This window comes from Leptinotarsa decemlineata, unplaced genomic scaffold, assembly GCF_025532065.1.
Source record: "Leptinotarsa decemlineata unplaced genomic scaffold, Ldec_3_MD MMD2_P_RNA_scaffold_9, whole genome shotgun sequence".
Taxonomy (NCBI): Eukaryota; Metazoa; Arthropoda; class Insecta; order Coleoptera; family Chrysomelidae; genus Leptinotarsa; species Leptinotarsa decemlineata.
The window spans coordinates 11,815,774-11,834,193 of record NW_027412536.1 but is presented as its reverse complement, the minus strand read 5'-3'; the positions used below and the strand labels follow the sequence as shown (position 1 = coordinate 11,834,193).

General features: G+C 33.0%; 2 protein-coding genes across 2 annotated transcripts in view; one reads left to right on the top strand and one right to left on the bottom strand.

Moving 5' to 3' along the window:
* LOC111502780 (ribosome biogenesis protein WDR12 homolog) lies at positions 1-16,389 on the top strand. The gene is made up of 5 exons (XM_023156933.2): positions 1-159; positions 214-513; positions 2,407-2,591; positions 3,396-3,709; positions 15,974-16,389. The coding sequence occupies exons 1-5, from the start codon at positions 104-106 to the stop codon at positions 16,367-16,369; spliced, it is 1,251 nt and encodes a 416-aa protein (XP_023012701.2). The 5' UTR covers positions 1-103; the 3' UTR covers positions 16,370-16,389.
* Nup214 (nuclear pore complex protein Nup214) overlaps positions 16,312-18,420 on the bottom strand; it is a 45,881-nt gene continuing 43,772 nt past the window's right edge. The window contains exon 11 of the mRNA XM_074170617.1: positions 16,312-16,482. Coding sequence (XP_074026718.1) covers positions 16,455-16,482 — 28 coding nt within the window. The 3' untranslated portion in view covers positions 16,312-16,454. The remainder of the gene's footprint in view (positions 16,483-18,420) is intronic.

Below are 18,420 nucleotides of genomic sequence, written 5' to 3'. Positions count from 1 at the left end.
CACAAAACGTGAAGAAGAAGTTGATGGGTATTGAAAAAAAAAAGAGGTTATATATTTTGTACATAGTGCATGTTGTGTTTACTGTTTAAATAAGTACAAGAAAATGCAGAATTCAAACGAGTGTCAGTTACAAATAAGGTTATTAACAAAACAAAATAAGTAAGTTGGAATAGCCTATTTTCGGACGTATGGTTTTAACATCAATATTTTCAGATATGCTGTTCCAGATGTGCCCCTTTCGGTACCCGAAACCATAGATTCCAAATCCCTCAATGACTTAGTGAACCAGTTATTGAGAGACAGTAATCCAGATTTTTTGAAACCCAAAGACTTTGATTTTTTAGTGACAAAAGAGCTTTTAAGGGTTCCTCTTGTAGAGCACTTGCAAGAGCGCAATATATCAACAGAAGTTATCGTTGAAGTAGAATATATTGAAAGGACTCCCGCTCCGGAACCTGAAGACTCACTTTTACATGACGATTGGGTATCCGGTGTAGCAACAGCTAATAAATGGTAAAGAATAGAAGGGTAAATTCAACTTGTCCTTTCCTTTCATCTTTTGAAAGGTTAAATTCACTTGGGAAACTTCTTCCAGATTCCAGAAGTTATTAATAGAATTATCTGAGATGTGATCTATACTAAAGAAGTAATGTTATTGGGGAGGACTTTTATGGTTTACATCACCCATCAAAACATTCTCAAATATTGTAGTGATAGTGTGATGTCCTGTACAAATAATTTCATATCACTCCCTATAACTACAGGGAATTAAATTTGGGCTTTCATATAATTTTGGATAATATAACAATTTCATCATATACATCACAGGTAACTTTAGGAAGATTTTTGTCTATATCCATGATAATAATTACACAATTTTTATAAATATCGTCTCGTGGATGAAATTTTTCATTCATTAGGATTCTTGAGATAATACCTCCAATCGAAATTTCTATATTAGGCCTGATTCGTGGAAAGTTTCTTCCATAAGGTTAAAATTGTTTATATGTTTCTATTTACTTTCAAAGATTGTCTTTGAAAGATTTTCACAAATTTTATCCCAAACAAAGAGATTGATTTCATAAGATACTCAATCAGATCTAGAAGATTTTTTCATTTCACTTAAACCCTGAATAGTTCTTGATTACCTTTAAATAGGCAATCCTAAGCGAACGCAAGAATTTGAAATAAAACATGATCCACGGCCGGAATCTAGAATAGTGCCCAATGTAAGTGTGGCAAGCAAAACCTCTGAATGAAAGAACTGCTTGTTAGCAGGCTTGGATTGAGGATTGATTAAAGTACGAAAAGTAGAACAAACAAAATTTGTGTTTTAATTGTGGTAGGAAGATCATTACAAAATTTATCTGTTTTTTTATCAATATTTTCCGAAAGCAATCTTTTACATCAATGTATGTGAAGAGTGGAATGATGAGTTTTAGAATTACAATGCAAATGGGTCGAATTGGATTTGCAAAAACGTGACGCTCGAGAACTGCTGAGGCAATTTTTGCATAACTTGTTTTGTTTAACAAAGGTGAATCGTTCCTGCTTCCATTCATTCAAATACTGCAGGCATTTGTTAATAATATGATCAGTACTTCTGCAGAAGATACAAGAATTATTACTAGAACAGTTTTGTTTGTTGAGTATTACCTGTGGGAACACTTTTTACTGAACAGGTTGATTGCTTATTACTTGTTGAAGCGATTGTTTTGAAGTTGTGCATTGTTTTTTCAGGAAATCAAATAGCTGGTGTCACTTTCACCATGGTTCAGTTCAAAACTGGATATTATAGTATCTAAACATTTGAAAAGCATTTGTGTGAAAGTAAAAACCCACTGTGTTTTCTGTAATAAAGTGTTATGTGATGTATTGGCCGATACTTGATGAAAATCCATAACTTATTCAAGCAACATTTTATTGTGAGATCTCCAGTGGAAATCTCAAAATAAAGTGTTACTTAAATAACTAAGAATTTTCATTGTGAAGAATTCATTTCATTTCAATGGGCAGTAGCCAATAATCTACGCATTGCAGGTTGCTACGCATAGGGTTTCACACCATTCATTTAAGATTGATTGTTTTGTCATGTGATCAGATTTCTGATAATAACAATTATAATGGTTAACTTGTCAAAGAGGCTCCTCAGAAAAAAAACATATTTTACCCCCGTAGAATTTCACAATGAAGCTCTGTTGTGATATATTTTTTGACTATCTTTCAGCACTATATAGACATGCATTAGATTTAAATTGTGGGCGTGGAATCTTATTGTTATACACTCAATATTCAGTATATAAAAACTTGATATTTTTTGGATAATAAAGTATATATGTCTATCTATCTATCTTTATTTTTTGAACATCAAAGAATAGTATTGATTGATTGATTAATGTTTTTCAGGATTATCACTGGATGTTATGATTATTCTGTTAATGTATGGACAACTCATGGCAAAATTGTAACAACATCAAAAGATCACAAAAATGTGGTAAAAGCTGTGGCATGGATAGATAAAACTGAACCTTCCAAAGGTTTTGTTAGTGTTTCCCATGATTTGACTGGCATTATATGGGCTTTTGAACCAGGTATGTATTTTGTTTTTTTTAGAAATGTAAATATAAAATTCAAGATAATTGTCCAAGCTGGCTGTATTTTTTACTGACATTGATGACAAAATGAATTTCGTTTCAACTGATTGAATATTTTTTAAGCGTACAGCAGGTTTTGAAATATGGGTTTTTCCTTTAGCCATCTGTTATCTCCATACTTATATGGTTGTCAACGGAGAACACAACTTCTTGAAAACTAAAAAAGTCAATATTATAATTAAATTAATCCTTAGCTCCCACAAGTTTCAACTTCTGAGGGTTGTCGGTCGTAGGGGTGCGACAGCTGGTTAACGAAAAAACATATTTTAATATGATGACACCTGCACTGACATCTGTGGGATATAATCCAATGCCCTTCATGGTATTAGCCAGGGGAAAAGTTGTTTTCTGATAGGTGTCAGTCCATTAACCTACAGTGCAGGTGAGTCGAGGCTAGCCTGAACAAATTGTTCTTTTAGTTAATTTACTTACAATCAGTCTTCAAGTAAGCCCACTGAATATATTTGAAGTAAATATGATTTGATCTCATTATTCTGATTCGGATATTTTCATTAAAATGTTTGTCACAAAAGCTGATTTGGCTTAACCTGTGAAACAATAAAAAATGTTTATGGCATTGAAACATTATATGCGATCTTTTTCATTCTCAAAAATATTAACCAAATTATTGAATGAGAACCACTTTTCAATGTTTATCATTTTCCGCCTAATTGTTACACTAAAATGACTTGAAACAAATTTCAATGAGTACAAATAATATTTGAAAATTTAACATTTCAGCTACTGGTAATGTCACTTCAAAAGCATTTCTCAGAGGCCATGAAAGAGGCATTGACAGCCTAGGTATCAGCCCTAATTCTTTGAGGATAGCTACAGGAGGTTGGGACACCCACCTCAAACTCTGGTCTTCCTCCTTAGAGGGTGATGAGGAGCCAGCGAATAAGAGGAGTAGGGGGGTTTATACTGGCATCACGAAAACACCTCTGCACACCCTCAGTGGACACAAAGAGAACATTTCTTCGGTGAATTGGGTAGACAATTATGTTATATGTACTGCCTCTATGGACCACACAATCAAATTCTGGGATGCAGAGGTAGGAACAATTCATCTTAAAATCAATTACTTCAGTTCAGTTAAAGTCGGTGAATAAAATGAAAACCCTATTGATGTTATGTCCTTGTGAAGAATCGATATTTCAATTTGATTTGTTAGTCAATATTTTCATTTAAAGTTATGGATTTTTATATAATCATCAGTAATTTTTTATAAAATAAAGATTTTAGCTTTTTACTTCAAAATCTTTTATACAAAAAATGTGAAGTAGAAAGAAAAACCTTTCTTTTCCAAAAACTAATCTCTTCTAAAAATATACTCCTCACGAAGTAATCAGTAATTTCTTATAAGAAATAGGTTTCAATCCAAATAGTCAGAAAGTTGAGCGGTATTCTCTATAATAGGGGAGCCCAAGTGGGGATTTCGGGATTTACTAAAGCGCGGCAGATTAATATACAGGGGGATACCTTGTACCCGGTTAAGTACCTCCACCAAATATGAGCCCCATATATAAGGCCGCCTTTGAGGAATAATAATAATAATCATTTATTGGTGCTAACATACAGCAGTATTTACACAAGTCGAAAAGAAAAAAAAAAATACGTTATTAGATAAAAATTTACAATAAATGCATATAAACAGTATACTTGACAACTAGCACTTACAGATATAAAAAAAAAAATGATGCACAGACATTGTTAAAAAGAATTAAATGATTTAATGCATGTCCCTAAAGTTATTTTGAAGGTACTCCTCAGTGCTATAGAACGCTTTTCTTTTTAGGTATAGTTTTATTTTGTTCTTAAACTGTGTGAAAGGTAAGTTTTTTACTTCTTCTGGAAGGACATTGTACATATTTATGCAATGATAGCTAGTTCCGTCTCTAGTACGGGAGAGTCGCAAATAGTTTTGTACAATTCTTTATATATATCTTTATTTGAAATAGGAATTCCTAATATACATACAAATCTTAAAAATTATGATAAATGTGAAAAAATTGTCAATATCGCGAAATATATGAATACATCAATTATAATAGCTACTAGTAATAAAATACAAATAGATAAAAACAATTTTTATATCAATCTGTTAAAAAAATATTCTTCAAAATAAGTGTAAAACAGTGAAACATATGAATGTGTGTGTATAAAGTTAAAAGTATTTTAAAAGCTAAAAAGAAAGAAAAGAAAGTTAAAAGAACGAAAAAAATTAATAAATATCCAGTGACCTTATATGTTTTTTTAGCTGATATTTGAAACTATCGATAGTGACCGAGCATTTAATGTCTTGAGGGAGTTCGTTGAAATCATTCAGTCCCCTGAAAAATAATGATATCATAGAATTTTTAGTTTTGGTTCTAGCTATATGAAATTCATTATTAGTCCTTGTATCATAACGGTGAATTTGATTGTTATAAGTAATAAAAGACTTGAAGTAACTTGGTAATAAATTCTTTGTGATTTTATAAATGAACATCATTGACATATAAAATAGTCTTTGCGTTACACTATACCAATTTAGAGTATTTAGCATAATTTGAATGGGAGTATATCTATTACACATCAAGATTATTCGCATTCCTCGATTTTGTAATTTTTCTAATTTTTGTTTGTTGTTTTTGTCCAAGAGATATAGAAGACTAGAACAGTAATCAAAATGTGGCTGTATAATGCTTCTATATATAGTTATCTTTGAAAATAAAGACACTTGAGATGATATCCTAGAAAAAAAGAAGAGTTTTTTCGAAATTTTTTTGCAAATGTAATCGCTATGAGCGTTCAGTGTTAGTGAGTCATCTATTATGAAACCTAAGTATTTAAACTCGGTTACCCATTCAATCTTGTCATGATCAATGGTAAGTTGTAGAGACTCATAGTCCACATACTTTAATTTATGTTTATTACTGAGAATCATGGCTTTGGTTTTTTTTGTATTTAATTTTAGTTTATTAGTTCCCAGATAGGTTTCATATTTTTTTAATACTTGGTTCATTCGAGTTATTGTTTCGTTAAGATTGTGACCATAACATGCAACCAATGTGTCATCCGCGAATAAATTCAGAAAATCATGACCTTGCACATAATTGAGATCATTCAAATATATTATAAAAAGCAGTGGTCCCAGCACACTGCCTTGAGGTACACCAAAATTATTAATAATTTCGTTTGAATAAGAGTTGCCTATTTTGGTTCTTTGAGATCTATTACTGAGATATTCTTTGAACCAATTCAATACTTTACTCTGAATGCCATAATATTTCAATTTTAGAAGTAAAATTTCTCTGTCGATGGTCTCAAACGCTCTTTTGAAGTCAAGAAATACTGCCACTACATATTTACCATCATCAAGTACCTGCTTCCATTTCGATATTGTTAACTGAAGGGCAGTTTCACATGAATGATGTTCTCTAAAACCAGATTGGTTACCCATAAACAGATCATTCTTACTGAAGTACTGAGTTATTTGTTCGTGCACTATTATTTCTAAGAGTTTCTCTATAGTTGGTAAAGTATTTATGGCCCTATAGTCAGACATTTCTATTGCGTTATTAATTTTAGGAATGGGCATTATAGTACTGAGTTTCAATTGGTTGGGAAAACTACCATTTGCAAGTGAAGTATTTATCAAGTTCAGGAAGACAATTCCACCAGTATAAAACGTTTCTCTCAAAAACCTGACACTAATTACTTCCTCAATACTGCCTTTTTTTTGAGAGAAAATATAGTAGATCTCAACTTACTTAGGTTTACACTTTCAAATTAAGGAAAACTAGCTACCACTGGTTTAAGATTTTTCTGAGACCACTTTTCTTCAGAGATGATAGAACTAGAGATCCGCTCAATGCTATCAACATAGAACGAATTAAACTTATTGGCAGCATCTTGCTCAGTTTTTACCCTTGATATAGTGCCATCAGTGCTAAAGTTAATGCACTTGAAGTTCATATGCTGCTTCTCACCTTTTGTTAATTTTTTAATAGTTTTCCACATTTCTTTAGGGTCATTTTTATTTGAATCAATTTTATTTTCAAAGTATTGCAATTTTTTTATTTTCAGTAAATTAACAACCTCATTTCGTTTTGATTTATATTTATTCCACAACTCCTCTTTATTGGCATTGGAAGTTTTTCTGAAATCTTTATACAATTTGTCTCTTTGTTTTGAAAATGATTTTATCTCATCATCGTACCAAGGTACCTGATTTTGTTTGTTTTTGATTTCGATAATGGGTGCTATCTCATTTAAAATTAATCTACACTCCGATTCAATATTATGGTAAATCTCATTCACATCAGTGGAGGTTTTCAACCATTCACATTCAATCAGCCTCAGGTTGATACTATGAAAAACCTCATCATTTAATCTCCGTGTGAAAAAAGGTGTAGATATTGCAAAGTCACTATTTTGTATAATAACGGAAATTATTGAATGATCAGTAATCTTAGGCTCATGGTGAACACAAACTTTTAGACCACTCTGATTTGATATCGCATAATCAATCAATGAAGAACTATTAGAGGTTATTCTTGTCGAATCACAAACAAGTTGTTCGATACCAAAAGTCATCATTATATTTTTAACTTTTTTGCCGTGAGTAGTATTACTAAGATAATCTATATTTACGTCACCAATCAAAAGACACTTTTTATTTCTCATGAAGTAGTCCTCACACCATTCTTCAAATTTGTCCAGGAACACATCATGACTTGAATTTGGAGAATGGTAGAGTCCACCTACTAACCATTTAGTGTTATTCAATTCAATTTTGATAAATTGGCACCAGTAATTGGTATCCAGTATATATTTTCCTTTTAACGAATAACTTATATCCCCTCTTACATATATAAGTACTCCTCCAGTATGTCTGCTGTTAGAATCACATCTAACGATAGAATACCCTGAAATGACAATTTCGCTATCAAGAACACTATCTGTACATCTGGCTTCACTTAATATTACCATTGATGGATAATAACAAAATATTTCTCTAATTATTTGATCTTTGTGGGCTAGAAAACTCTCAGCATTCATGTAAATGATGTCAGCCTTGTATACTATATTAGGACTTTCAGTCAGTTTTTTTGTTTATTTATAGCATCAACAATTGTGGGAATATTATTTATATACCTAATAATTTTATTTTGACCACTATTCTTGTATTCTTCTAATTTTCTTTTAACATTGAGAAAATAGTCCCTTTGTATTTTAGTTTGATCAGCAAATATTTTGACACTTTGTACTTTTAAAAACTTCTTATTTCTTAGGACTACTAACGCTTCTTCCGGGGATGAGAAACACACCTTGATGGGCCTATTCTTGCTTTGATCAAATTTACCTAGTCTATATGTGCTAATATTTGTAGTATCTACAGGAACATCTGCAAGCAGGTCCCTTATAGTGTTTTTGTCGTCAGCAGTTCTATTTGAATGTGAATTTTGTTTAGATTCATTAATATTGAGAACGATTACATTCGAAGCTCTTTTCTGTCTTTCGCAGACTTCAGCCATAATTTGTTCGGTGGAACCTAATGGAAGGATATCAGATTTGTCAGCTGGGACTGGATTATTTTTCAACTGTACCAAGTAATCCTTCACTTCTTTCAACTCCCTCATCATTTCAGGAACTTTCCAAAAACCAGTTTCACAGTTTTCACAGAGAAAAATTAGCTTTCTTTTCTTGAGTGCAAGACACTTAATTTCTGAAGCAGTCAAGCTACCACAGGGTCCACATAACAATGTTCTACAAGAGTCACAGGGAAAGAGTACTTGACTAGTTTCCTCAGTATCACATTTGGCACACTTTTTGGGATCCATTTATAGTATTTATTTTGGCTATAAGCTCCTGTACTATAAGAACACAGGTTTTTCAGATGTCTGTACGTTATCTCCACTTTTTTGTGATCTATCTTTTAATTGTTTTTAGTTCACAATTACTGATTTGTTATTGCCCCTAGATTGTTTTAAACAAATTAAATCAGTTAACACAAACTATTTTAGGTTGAATTATAACTCAGTTTATAGCTAGGCGATTTATCTTCCTTATGGTATGCAACAATTGTTTTAATTGAGAGTATTTAAACAGAGAAAAACTGTTTTATTGTACTGCACATTACACATTTGACACACACACGAACAATGCTAAGTTATTAAAAACTCCAAGGTATAGATTAACCAAATCTCAACATAATTCTCTGAATATCAGTCTATATAACAGTCTGTTGACTGTTTCGAGTAGAATAGTTGTGTAAATCGCAATGTCTACTATACATGTTTTGATTTTGTTTCATATACAATAGACATTCCAATATGTAGACACATGGCAAGGTAAGTATACATAGTTCCATAAACTTTTGACGACAACATTCCCGGTAACCTATGTGGGCTATAATTCTGATGCATTTTCGCTGTAAACTAAATGCTTTGGATGCGTGGGTTGAGTGGCCCCAATTTAGTATAGCATATGACATAGCTGAGTGAAAAAAACTATAGTAAGCTGTCATTAATACATTATGAGATACACTATTTACTAGATTCCTTATTAGATAGATAGTTCTTGAAAGTTTACCCGAGAGGTATGCAATATGCTTTTCCCATGTCAGTACCGGATCAATATAAACGCCTAGGAATTTAACTGGTTCAGAATTAAAATAGCTGTCAGGTAATTTTCGTAGCGTAAATATTAGCATCTGAGTCTTACTTTCATTTACGCTCAGAGCATTTGTCTCAAACCAGAGCTTTACTTGTGAAAGTGTGTTATGCATATCACGTCGAATTACTTCTAAAGATTGGCGTTGTATAAGCTCAGTTGTATCATCTGCAAATAAAATGGATTCAGCATTCAGACAGCAGTTTGGCAGGTCATTGATGTAAATTAAGAAGAGAATGGGTCCTAGTACGGAGCCTTGCGGCACCCCATGTCTTACCAACTGCCGCTCCGAGGTGCTCATATTATAATTTACATACTGTAATCTGTCTGAAAGGTAAGACTTTATTAGTGTTAGACTGTTATTCTCAAACTTATAAGCTTCGAGTTTTTTCAGTAAGATATCGTGAGACACACAATCAAAAGCTTTTGTCAGGTCTAAGAATGATGCCTGAGTGTATATGTTTTCTTCATATCCGTTTAACACTATTTGTGTAAGATTATTTATTGCCAACGAGGTGGACCTATTGTTTCTGAAGCCATACTGACATGGAGAAAACAGCATATTCTCTTCAAAATACTGTGTAATTTGGATTTTTAAAGCAGCTTCTAGTATTTTTGCAAGAACAGGAACCAAGGAAATAGGTCTATAATTATTTATATCATCAATTGAACCCTTTTTGAAGATAGGAATAACTTTTGCAATTTTAAGGCATTTAGGAAATACTTGACAATGTATACATAGATTTATTAAATTGGTGAGAGGTACAATTATAATGTTGAGAAGAGTTTTTATGATTTTCACAGTTATATCATATGGATCTTTGCTTTTGCTATTTTTTAAATTACTTACTATTGATCTTATTTGGTTAAAAGTTACTTTCTTGAACTCAAATTTGACACTAGATCTGTTTATGGCATCGATATCAATATAATCTACTGGGCTTTTATCAGCTTTAGGTAACGCATTCACTATATTATCTGCAATACTGACAAAGAAATCGTTGAAGTTGGCCGCATTGATGTTTGCAGTTTCAGATATGTTAAAAACTGGATTGTTATTTTTTATAATGCCCCACATAGCTGATTGACTGTTACTACTATTTCTTACATAACGGTCATTTGCTTTTCGCTTACTATCTGAAAGTGCCTTTTTATACTGGTTCCTGAAGGCTTTTAATTCCTTATTAGTTACAAGGTTTGGATTTTTTTTGTGGACATTACTGAGAAAATCAATATTTTCTCTCATTTGTTTAAGATTCTCATCGAACCAATCCACCTGGCCCTTTTTTTTAAAACTATTTACTGATTTTGACTTAATAGGAAATGACATTTCAATGCCAGTGGTTAATATGTCGATAAAATTTTGGAATTTTGTGTCGACATCTAGACTAGTGTCATCTAGAAATGACCAACATATGGTTTCAATGTGATTGTATAACAGAGTTAGGCCATAGTTCGTGATCGGTCTGTAGTTTACTCGCTTGTTACTAATACTTTTTTTGATTGTATGCTCAAAACTTAAGCTAATTCCTAAGTGATCTGAGAGATTGGAGTTAAATATTGATGCACAAAATTTTGAATCATTCAGATTAGTAAAAATGGTATCAAGGCAGGAGTTATTTCTGGTGTTCTCCTTTATTGTTTGTTTTAAGCCGAATGATTCAAATAGATTGCATAATTGAAGGGCTCTTTGGTCGCCCGTGTTGAAATTTACATTAAAGTCTCCCGTTATTACAATATTTTTTTTAATATCTAAGTTTCCAAGTAATAAGGTGATTTTTCCAATGAAAATGTTAAAATCTCCCAAGGGGGATCTATATACTGTAATGATTTGAGTGTTTTGAAATTTAATCCCTGACATTTCACAATGTATCTCAACAGAGCCATTTTCCAAATTTGGAATAGGTGAACATTTTAGATTTTCACTTACTAGTATACCTACCCCACCATGTTTTCTTTCACACCTGCAAAAAGATGATACTAATTGATAGCCTTCAATTATTAAAGACTCAATTTCCCCTGTTGATAGCCAGTGTTCATTTACGCATGCAATTTGATATTTTTTTTCTTTAAGAAGTACGTTCAGTTCCAGCACCTTATTACGAATAGATTGGATATTAAGATGTAATAAATTTAGACATTGCTTTGAGGTGGTTTTTATATTCATTTTTTTATTATTACCTAATGTTCTTTCTTGTACACAAGCACTTTCTTCCTCCCCGTTTTTTTGCGTAATATGAATAACATTGCACAAATTATCTCTCACATGCTGTTGACTAGCATTAGATATTGATAAGTTTTTTAAATTTAAATTTAAGTAATTGCTAAAAAAGCAGCTTCCTGGGATTGTTGAGCCTCATTTTGACTAGATGAAGAACTATAAGATTGCCTAGCATTCTGAATTTCCTGACTGTCAGAATCCTTGTGATTGATAACATCCTTTATCTGAAATTTCTCATAATACAACTTGAAGTCGAATCGACGGTAATATACTCCTTTAGGCCAGAAAGACGAGTCGTATAGTTTCTCCTTGAATTTGTAATCCGCAGCTACTAAAAAGCATTTAAATTTACCACCCATAGGTTGCAGTGTTTTTACAATAAAATCACTTTCTTCGTTGCCAGTTTTCTTTACCAAAAAATTTGTTATGTCTTGCTCTGTTACCTCTTTAAGTATTCGGTATAAATAGAGCCACACCTTTTTGCTGGCCCCTTTGAAATTACCCCCATCATCTTCTGATTGACCTATATTTCTTTTATTAGTACTTTGCATTCCTCTCTTCCGAACCACCCGTGTCCAGCCATCTTCTCTCAAATTGTCTGGTTTTGTTAATACTGGTGACTGGTCTAATGTTATAACATCATTCATTAAAGTTCTTTGTGCATTTTCCATTATAGATAAGTTACTTGGTGCTGCTATTAAGCTTGGACTTTTTGAACTATCCCCTGAATTCTTATTTCTTTTTGTTGTTTTGGAGAATAATGTTGGAGTTTTTGTACTATCATCAGTTCCTGCCAGTTTTTGTATAGTTGGGTTTTTTTGTTGAGCATTCTTATTTGGTTCATTTTTTTCTTCATTCAGGCCAATTATTTTAGCTTCTAGGGATTTAAATTTATTTTCAATTGAAATATGCAATGTTTTTATAATACTGGTTAAATGTTCTTCTGGAATGTTTTTGTCTGAAACATCTTTTTGCTCCTTGTGAGAAAGAGATCTACTTAGAATGTCAATTTCAGTCTGCAAATTTTTTATTTTGTCCTTGAGAAGAAAATTATTTTCTCTTAGCTCTGTATTAATTTCTTTTAATAAAATATTTTCCTGATGCAAAGATTTATTCATAAATGTGTCACTTAAAACGGCCTGATTGGCCGTGTCTGGTTCATCACTTTGAGAATATTTACTTACTTCAGCATATGATTGATTGTCACAGCACTTTTTGGTTTTTTTAGTTGCACATGCAGTATGAAATGTAATTTTACAACTTTGACAAATTACTTTTTTGTTAACAGCCGGTTTTTTACAAAAACCACAGAGCACACTTTCACTAGCTTCTTCACCCATTCTGGCGCTGTTGCCACAGGATCAGATTAGTAAAAAAAATTGATCATCAGAAATTCTCGAGCGCGTCAGATTAAGGTAGGGTGAGTTAATTACCTGCTAAAAAGTGTATATTCCAGTAATCTTACAATTTGAGAGTTACGTAAAGGGGAGGACAGCAAAGTTGTAAAAAAATAACGTCATTTCGACATTCTCGAGCATAGCTAATTTTTTTTTATTTTAAAGGAAATAATTCAAGGCTAACAAAAAATATATAATCTGACGATTTCCGCAAGCCGAAATAACAAAAATTCGTCGATAAAGTTTAATGCATGCAGTTGTGTAATACCTATATTTCCCTCTCTGAGTTTCTATTTCTCTATTCTCTTTTTCTCTATCTAATACTCTCTCACTCCATCCCCACTCTGAATTCTGTTGCCATGACACCATCACATCTGATCACAGAGACTCGTTCGTGATGAAGATGATGATTAATTAATCAATTAATTGATGGATGTAGCCGTTACTACGCGGTAGGAAATCATAATGAAGAAAAGAGAAATTAAACTTGCTGTTTTTTACCACTTTTATTTGTAACTAACATTACTGCAGTTTCATCCTATAAGGACATTTTCAAACTTATACAATATATAAGGACATTTTCAAACTTATATATTGTATAACATTTTCAAACTTATACAATATATAAGTTTGAAAATGTCCTTATAGGACGAAACTGCAGTAACGTTAGTTACAAATAAAAGTGCTAAAAAACATAGAAAGTTTCATTTCTCTTTTCGTCATTAATTAATCAATTGATTTATTTAAAATTATTATCGTATAAATACAAGTATTCTACTTGAAAATCATACTCTTATTTATTTGCATGCTATTTCATGAGCTTTTCAATTAATTAAGTTCAATGAATTAAAAAAAGATTAAGCGAATCCCTCTAGATAATCATCAGTTTATGAGACAGCATATGAACCATATATATCTTAATCTGACGCGCTTGAGTATTTCAAAATGGCGAATTTTTTTGCACATTTTAATAATGACCGCGAGTTTGCGTCAGATCGAAATCGTCAGATTATTGAATGAGAGCTTTTTTTAGTTGCACTTAACACCCCCTTAGAAAATCTGACGCGCTCGATTAATTTTTTTTTCTCACTTTTAACCCTTACGTACAACCACCCACATCATGCAAACGATCAGATTAACATACCAACATTATTAAAAATACGTAGGACATTGATGCTATCAATATCTGACGCGTTCGAGTATGTCCATGCAACAGTATTTTTTTACATCTAAGATTACATCATATCATCTAAGCTTTGCAACCTAATATGTTTCAATGACGCTCGAGTAAATCCCCATTTTGCATCATGGGCTCCCTTGCTACTAGTGATTGCTGAAACTGACCCGTAAACTGTTCCGTAATTACGCCGCCAAATTGATATTGAAGAGTTTTCTCATTAAATGAACAATGCTTTTCAAATGAAAATTTTCTTAAAGATCTCTCGTTGAAAAAAACAGTGCATTGAATGTGACCACAATTATTAGAGTTCACATTTTTTTAAACAATAGAGGTTTATATTTCGAGGTATCATTCACTATGAAAAATCTACTGTATCAGTGATATTTTTTATTTGAAATCACTATGAATCTTCATCAAGTACTCGCTGAATCTATCAGAAAAAAAAGAATAACTTTCCATTAGAAAAGCATGCAAAGTTATACTTTCTTTGAGCTTGCTGACATGTACTTTGTATGTTATGTGCCAAAGAATGGAATTTCAAGCACTTCTTTAAGGGTTTTTCAAAATTATACTTTGACAGGCGATAATCTGATAGACACATATTTGGATCTATTCATTATAGACTAATGGAATATGAATCTCTGGTGATTAACATGAGATCAACAGGAGTACGACATACAGCTAGTATTTTGAGATTGAAACTTCTCAAGAATATATACGTACAATACATATATTAATGAAAAAACCACATATTTATCCATTTCATTTTGTTCAAGTTCAAAAAAAAAACTTTTACAAGAAATAGTATTTTTATTTTGAGGAATTAACATATTTATACAGAAGTGAATCCACATCAAACAACAAAACACCATTTTCAATATTTTTTTGAAATTAATTTTGGGCTAACATTACGGCAAATACATTTTTGGAATATTACGAGCTCGGTAATGATAGAATATTAAATTTTTTTGAAAATAATTTGGTTGAACTTGGCAGAACCAATTTATGGTTCATACATGACAGTGTCAAATCCAACTACACGCTCAAAGAGCATGGTTGAATTACCACTAGAACCATAGGTGGATTGGTCAAGAAAGGGATGATGCACCTCAACATCAACCACTACTTAGTCCTGATTTAAATCCGCTGGATTTTAATGATTGATTTGAAACATAATTTTATGCAATCTCTCTTATGACTATAAAAGAATTGAGAAGAAGCGTGCAAGAAGTTTCTTTTAATATACAGCAAAATAAGTAGAGGCAATGACAGTGTCCTCTCAAGTAGAGCCCATCTATGGTATCAAAAGAGAACTCAATCCACGAGTATCAAATATAAAGGGGTCTCTCTAATATGGATATACGAAGATAACATGCTGAGTGCCTATTCATTAACTCATTTTAACTAAAAAACCAAGTTACCTTAATCGTACTTCAACATTCCGTATATAAATATAATGTATAAAGGTACTTCAACACCTCTCTAATTCAAAACGGAATACTTTGGGCATTCATTTTATTTTCATTTGAAATATATTATTCCCTTTCTCGAAGAATCTTTCAGGACAATTTCTTTTGAAAAGTTTAGGTTATTTATCAAAAGGAATCACAAGTTCAATTTGGCAAAACCCTATTAATTTCTCCGAGGTCAATGAAAAAATAAACATTTTTGACCATAATTCTGTGGATAAATTTAACAATCATTGGAATCAATCACAGTTGGCGTTTATCCTCTGGATTAAAAGATGGAGATCAATTCATAAGAAATATTCATAGTTATAAAAAGTATTATAAATTTTGATACTATATATAAAAGTCAATAATTTTACGAAAATTTTACTACAAATAATTTTCATTTACAGCTTTGTGGCATCAAAAACGAAATTGTCGGCCAAAAAGCGTTCCTCAGCTCTTCCTGGTCACCACTTTCTAATTGCCTACTTGCCACCTCTGCAGATCGACATATACGTCTTTATGATCCAAGATCCTCGGAGGGCAATTTATGCAAAACAACCTTCACATCTCACAAATTGTGGGTCAGCTCTGTCACATGGTCGGATTATGATGAACACTTATTTTTATCAGGAGGGTATGATTCTTCTGTGAAACTTTGGGATACTAGAAGTTCCAGAGCACCACTTTATAATCTAGAAGGACATCAAGGACAAGTTCTAGGAGTGGACTGGTCAAATAAAAAATATTTAATTTCAGGTGGTAGTGATAATGTTGTTCATATTTTCAAGAATAAACATATTTAATAAAGACATAGCCAAACTAATACTAAATTTTATTCTTATCTTCATCTAAGATCTTCCAACGGATAAGTGACTTTCATTTCTGTTTTTACCTCCAGCTTGAAAATGATGAGTTTCTGAAACAAATTTTACCATTTTCCATAAATCAACGAAACATTCTATGAATAAGAGGTTTTGAATTTATAATACTAATAATAAGTATTTTTTGTGTCATCAAATACAAAATTACACACTCTCAATCAATACCAAGAAGAGTGAGATGGTCCTTTTCACCAGGAAAATAAGTTTATTGGGCTTAAAACCTCCCGAAATCTTCAAAAGCAAACTAAACTTCTCTTAAGAGGTGAAATACTTTGGTACTATCCTCGACAGGAAACTAACATAGAACTCTCACCTACAGAGTAGAGCAAAGAGAGCATATGTGGCTTATGAGCAATGGACAGTGGGGCGCGCATGGGGTCTTTCATCCCTTGTGGTCACCTGGATCTACACTGCAATAATAAGATCTATGTTAACGTACGGATCCATTGCATGGGGACCGAAAGTTCTACAAGCACCGGCCATCCAAAAATTATATCAAATACAACGATTGGCTTGTTTAAACATCACAGGAGCCATGAGAACAACACCAACCGCTGCAATGGAATTAATTATGGGTCTGACCCCTCTGGACCTGTACGTTAAAGAGGTTGCGTTAATGGTCATGGTACGATTGCGCACGGCCTCGATGTGTAAACAGGAAGATGAGACTGTCAGGCATATCCTAAGTGAGTGCCCGGAGTTATCGCCAATAAGAGAGTGTGTGTTCGGCGAGTCTTGGCCTACACCTGCCGAGATGTCTCCCAGTGACCTATCCACCTTCCTGGAAAGGACAGGTTGGACGATGACCTAGGTGGACAACTCCTCAGGAGGATGTACAATGGGTCACATGTGGCCTAAGTGCTGTGGGCTTACACCCATCCTCCCTACTCTACAAATACAGGCAGAAGAAAAGGATGTCTCAAAAAATGAACACGATGGACAAGAATAGAAAATCTATCATTTATGTTCCTCAGTGATCTGCTGTGAATGTCCTCCCTTCGAATAATTTTTGAGGCATGGTACTTGGGCAGTCCAGTGGCCAAGATCTTGTTCACAAGACGAGTGTAGTAAACAAAACGTGTTTCATCCAATGTCAAAAGTTGCAATTCCCTAATATGGGGGTGATATGTGCTAGAGGGGGAACTGCTTATATAAAATGAATGCATTGATTTTGCATTTTTTTGCAATCTTGCACGCCCTTCATCTCATAAACAAGGTCCATACACTATGTCAGCATAGTTAGTATGCAAGAGGACAAGATAATTGCAAAACATAGTGGTAGTATCCAGATCCCGTTAGAAGGGGAATAGTTTTCAAAGGATTAGGCAGGCTGTCTTTGCGACGACACCTGATTGTTGGAGAATTTAGTAGAGGGAGGAAGTAGTCGTCGGCAAACATGCAGATTACAGTCTTCCATTAACTGTTGCAAGTCAGATGTAAAAAAAATGGGAGCGAGTTTCGAAGCCTGAGGTATGCTATTATTGGTAATTCGGGTGTCTGAAGTGGGTACTGTTAGATGGTCATTTACACTGACAAATTGCGATCAGTTGAAGAGATAGGCTTTGAGCCAGTCTAAAATTCAACCATTAAACCCATAGTAATGGAGTTTGGCGATTAGGCAGTCATAGGTTGACAGTATCAAAGGCCCTCAACATATTCGACAGGGTGAGAGATACTACTTGTTGGTTATCTAGGGCCTTGAGGAAAACAGGCGATTTCCACAATATTACAGGATTAAAGTTGTTTTCACATGGTGGAGGTTTAGCATATAACAGAAGTAGGACTTCTTTTCAAATTGGAGGGACACATTGAACGTATTACGCAGAGAACAGTAATAATGCCTGTGAACTTTGAGTTTATTACTTTTGAATTTTTTGAAGGCATTAATTTTCAATTTCCTCGATATTCGAAAAGTATCAGTGTGTACATGTACATTGTTCATCTTGATAGCCATTATGTGTATGTGTATTTGT